At 50.1% G+C, this 4,462-nt stretch overlaps 1 protein-coding gene across 1 annotated transcript in view; it reads left to right on the forward strand.

Moving 5' to 3' along the window:
• TMPRSS6 (transmembrane protease, serine 6) overlaps nt 1-4,462 on the forward strand; it is a 17,341-nt gene that overhangs the window by 7,506 nt on the left and 5,373 nt on the right. The window contains exons 9-12 of the mRNA XM_010005749.1: nt 105-214; nt 1,255-1,400; nt 2,319-2,417; nt 4,410-4,456. Coding sequence (XP_010004051.1) covers nt 105-214; nt 1,255-1,400; nt 2,319-2,417; nt 4,410-4,456 — 402 coding nt within the window. The remainder of the gene's footprint in view (nt 1-104; nt 215-1,254; nt 1,401-2,318; nt 2,418-4,409; nt 4,457-4,462) is intronic.

The following is a 4,462-nucleotide window of genomic DNA, read 5'->3' on the forward strand; positions in this document are numbered from 1 at the left end:
CTTTCCCTCACACCTACCCTGCTCATTCCTGTCATATGGAGCAGGCTGCAGCACTCATAGGAGCCCTCTACACTCTGCTCTGGACCCCCTTGCCTTGCCTGCAGGTCCCATCCCTTGACTACGGGGTCACCCTGTGGTTTGACGCCTACGCGCTCAACAGACAGAAGAATGACCTGCCCTGTACCCAAGGCCAGTGGGTAATTCAGAACAGAAGGTGTGTGCTGGGGTCCTGGTTTCTTTCTCTCACTTCCCACCGGGGATTAAACTGAGATTAAATCTCTGCAGGTTCCCTGATCACTTCAGCCACCAGGTCTGAGGAAGCAGAGCCCATCACCACACCCACTGGCCACTGTTTGTGCTGATGCCTCTTGCTTTTCTACTTCTTTTTCAGTTTCTCTTGTTCACAGGCTCCCTGGTGAGCACATTTCTTATAGATTTGCTTTGAGCTACCCACCTGCCTTCTCTGTCTTGCTGTTTGCATCAGGCTTCCAAGCTTTCTCCTGTGTGTAACCTTGGTGTCCTCCCACGCCTCCTGTGTTTGCAAATCTGCCTGTCACCACCTCTGCAATATTATCTGTGTGTGTCATTGCCCTGCTTCCACCTCCATACAGATCTTCTACCTAGCTTCATATCCTACAGCCACTTCCCTCTGCAGAACTGCTCAAAATTAGCTGGGACTGCTGCCTACTTCTGCCCAGGTGCAAAGGACCAAGAGCTGCTGTGCTCCCATCTCCTCAAAGCATGCTCTGAGGCAGATGGACCTATGGGTTTTGTTTTTCCTTCTACTTACTGCAAAACTGTCCCTTTCCCTCCAAAACTTCTCCCAGCTCATCTCATTAACTTCCTCTCCACTGCTCTTGTGCAGGTAACATCTTTTCCTCTGAAGGATCTGATCCAGCAGCTCTGTTCCCCTGGCTTAAGACTTCTGCTTCTTCTCTCCCTGCTTCCTCTCTTAAACTGTCAGAGCCATAGTTTCAACAACATTGGTTATTCAGGAAGATAAATGTAAGAACCTAATTGCTTTGTGTGGCTTGAATTCAGTGCTTGCCCAGAAAGTGGAAATGTCCAAAGACAGTAGGGTCACTCCAGACTCTGTATCTCGTGCCATATTGGAGGTGTTCTGCCTTCCTGGCTCCACCCCCCCACTCAGTCTGTGTGGCCCCCTTCCCACCCCAGCTCCACTGAACCACCTTGTCCCACTTTGTGATCTTCTCCCTCCCTGCCCAGGACATCCTGCCTGTGTTTGCTCCTCAGGTTGTGTGGCCTGAGGACCCTGCAAGCCTACGCAGAGCGAATCCCGGTCATGTCCTCCACAGACATCACTATCACCTTCACCTCACAGATCTCCTTAACTGGCCCTGGCGTACAGGCAGCTTACAGCCTGTACAACCAATCTGACCGTAAGTTTTGGCTCCTCCCTGTTCCTTAGTGGGGTGGTGGCTACCAGCAGCCTCTGTGCACTTGGTTTGTGTGAGGAGAAATGCAAGAAGCATCCCATGAGCCCTGGGTGCCATCTGTCCTTCAGGCACATGCTCACAAATCAGTGATGCACACACCACTAATTTCCCAAAAGGAAGAGGCATTTCTGGGCGAAGCTGCTTCTGCACATGTGGCCCTGCCTCGTGTTGCCAGAGCATCCATGTGCCAAAACCCAAGGTCAGAGTTATCTGTAGTCTCACCATCCATGCCTTCATCGTGGACTGGCCTTGGGAATTCAATGAGAGACCATCTCTGGCTTGAAGCAACTTTTATTTCATTTATAAGGGCTCTTAGACAGACCTGTTTTCTGCTCATGTTGGAATCCAAGTGAGTGAGAGACAAATAAAACCGCACACAAATACACATACACACGTATGCAAATGCACGCCCACGGTCTCTCTTTCCAAGGTTTCTCCATCTCCCTCCCAAAGGGCTCCTGTAACACATACCAGTTTCTGAATGAGTGCCCCTGCCAACATGTCTAACACCAACCCCTTCATGACTCTGACCAAGTTTTAGTAACAGCTCCAAAGAACCTGTTTCAGCTTTCCTGCAGCATTCAGGAGACATGAAGCAGCACTAAACCAGAGGTAGAGCACACCAGGAGTGTACTTGTCTGGGCTCTTGCCCACGGATACAAGAAGCAGCAGAGGAAATAGCCTCCCTTCCCCTAGTGCATAGCCTGGTTCAGGGCAGATGATGGGGCAGATTTTGGGGAGCTGCAGCACACGTGCAGTCAGGAAGGTGTGCAGCCCCACGCTCCACTTTCAAGCCACAGTTCTCTGCTGCGAGGAGGTTTCCAGTCACTGGGGACTAACTACTCGCTGGTGGTTTTGCAGCCTGTCCCGGGGAGTTCCTGTGTTCGGTGAACGGCTTGTGCGTCCCAGCCTGTGATGGGATCAAAGATTGTCCCAATGGCCTGGATGAGAGGAACTGTGGTGAGTGATATCTGCCCCCTGATGATCCTTGGTGTCAAGCTGGACATGGCCCCTTTCTCCTTCAAAGGTAGGAAGAGATTCAAAGGATTCATCTGGCCGAGGTACAGCCTTGTATCTCCCTTCCAGGAACTTAAATTTCTGCGTTCTTAAAGGTGTCATCTCACTGCTGTATGGTTTCAGCCTGCTCTGGAAGAAGCAGCAACAATTCTTGCACCTGTGCACAGCACAGTCTTTGTGGGAGAACCCCTTAGTACCCATGAACCAGGAGCTCCAATGCAGCCTGAAAAAAGCCCCTTGCCAAAGTTGTCCCCCACCTTGTCCTGCTTTCCCCCCACTCAGGCCAGACAACCAGGCTCAGCCCTGGCCTTGCAGCCCCCTCTGCTGTCACACCACTCAGCATCCCCCTGCCCACCCTCCCACCCTGCCAGCATCTCCCCAAGCCCACCTGCTGCCCTGCTCTGTCCCCTTTCCCCCAGTCTATTTGTGACACTTGGTCTGTACAGATTCTCACCCATATATTGTGCCCCAGTTTGGGAGCATCCAAGTCTTTGATGAGCCATCAGATCTTCATGCCCAGAGCAGTTAGCGCGGGTGCAGGCAGCCATCCCTGGCATCCCAGGACTCCTGCAAAACCCCATTCTTATAGGAATGGTTATTAAGGCTCAGGCATGACATCTATTTCATCTGTTCTCCCATCCCTGCTGTGAGTGCGGGGCTCATCACATTGTTGCCACCACTAGTTTTTCGTTAGTTGCCCCCTACAGCTGTTTTTTCACAGACAGAAAGATCTCTGAACCACTGGAGACAGTGGCCAATTCTGAAAGACTTGGAGGTACAGAAAAATCTCAAGTAAAGGGAAGGAGAAATCTTTCTCAAGGAAGTTTTAACTCAGTGCTGGAAATGTGAGAGTACTCACAGGATTACAGAGGTTGGGTTTTGTGTTGTCTGCAGTCTTGCTGATGGTGCACTCTGCCCCATCACCCAGCTGTCTGACATCAGGGATTTCTTGCTTCCCACATGCAGACATGGGTACATATGCATCCTTATGAATATCTAATCCTTTCCTGAATCCTCTTAGCTTCTTGGCCCCAGGGATATCTTGTGTCATTCAGTTCCACAGTTCAACACAGAACAAGAATGAAAAAAAAAAAAATTGCTTCTTGATGTTTTCAAACATCCCTTTGTATTTGAAAAAGAAAATAGAAACATCAGGATTTCCTTCTTTTTTTGTACTCTTGCCATTGTTGCTTATTCAATCCATGTCTGTCTCTAAAATCAATGTCTGCATTGCCTCAGACCTTCATGTGTCTTTAGTCATCTAGAAGCCTCACACTAATTATTGAAGAAATTCTAATTATTGCAGTCAGAAAATGCCTAAGAGATATTGGCCCATCATGCTGGGTGCTGCATATAGATACACACAAACACAGGATGAGTTCCTGCTATAAAAATGTATAATCAGAAGTCTCTGTGATGGGTAAGCACCTTAGGTCCATATCCATCCTGAGCAGCTAGTGGAGCTCAGGGACATAGTTCAGGGCTTATTTATCAGAGAGCAAGGGGAGCAGCTGCTCTGTAGGGGAAGGTGATTAATGAGCTGAGGGTGACAGCAAGGCAGGAGGAACAGTGACCTCACCAGACAGGATGCAGACCTGCAGACCTGAATAAGGCAAGCAGACCAGGTCTGGTGATGGCAACCTGGGGGCAACCAGGCATTGGTGACCTCAAGTCAAGCACATAGTGATGATGTAGATCAAAGGCCAAGCCAAGCAGTCAAGGAAAGTTAAGTCAGCATGAGCAAAGCGTGCGGGAGCACCTACAACCTAGATCAGGCAGTGATTGTGCAGCTGCACTACGCAAGAGCTGATCTCAAGCACACCTTATGAGACGGGGGAAGAGGTTGCAGATTCTACTGGTGCACTCAGGACCCTGACCTCACACCTGATGCCTTGTCTTCCTTTCCTGATTCCCGGGCTCTTCCCTCTGGCACAGTGTGCCCTGCCAAGTTCCAGTGCCGCGAGGACAGCACGTGCATTGAGTTCAGC

This window comes from Chaetura pelagica, unplaced genomic scaffold (genome assembly GCF_000747805.2).
Source record: "Chaetura pelagica isolate M959 unplaced genomic scaffold, ChaPel_1.0 scaffold79, whole genome shotgun sequence".
Classification (NCBI taxonomy): domain Eukaryota; kingdom Metazoa; phylum Chordata; class Aves; order Apodiformes; family Apodidae; genus Chaetura; species Chaetura pelagica.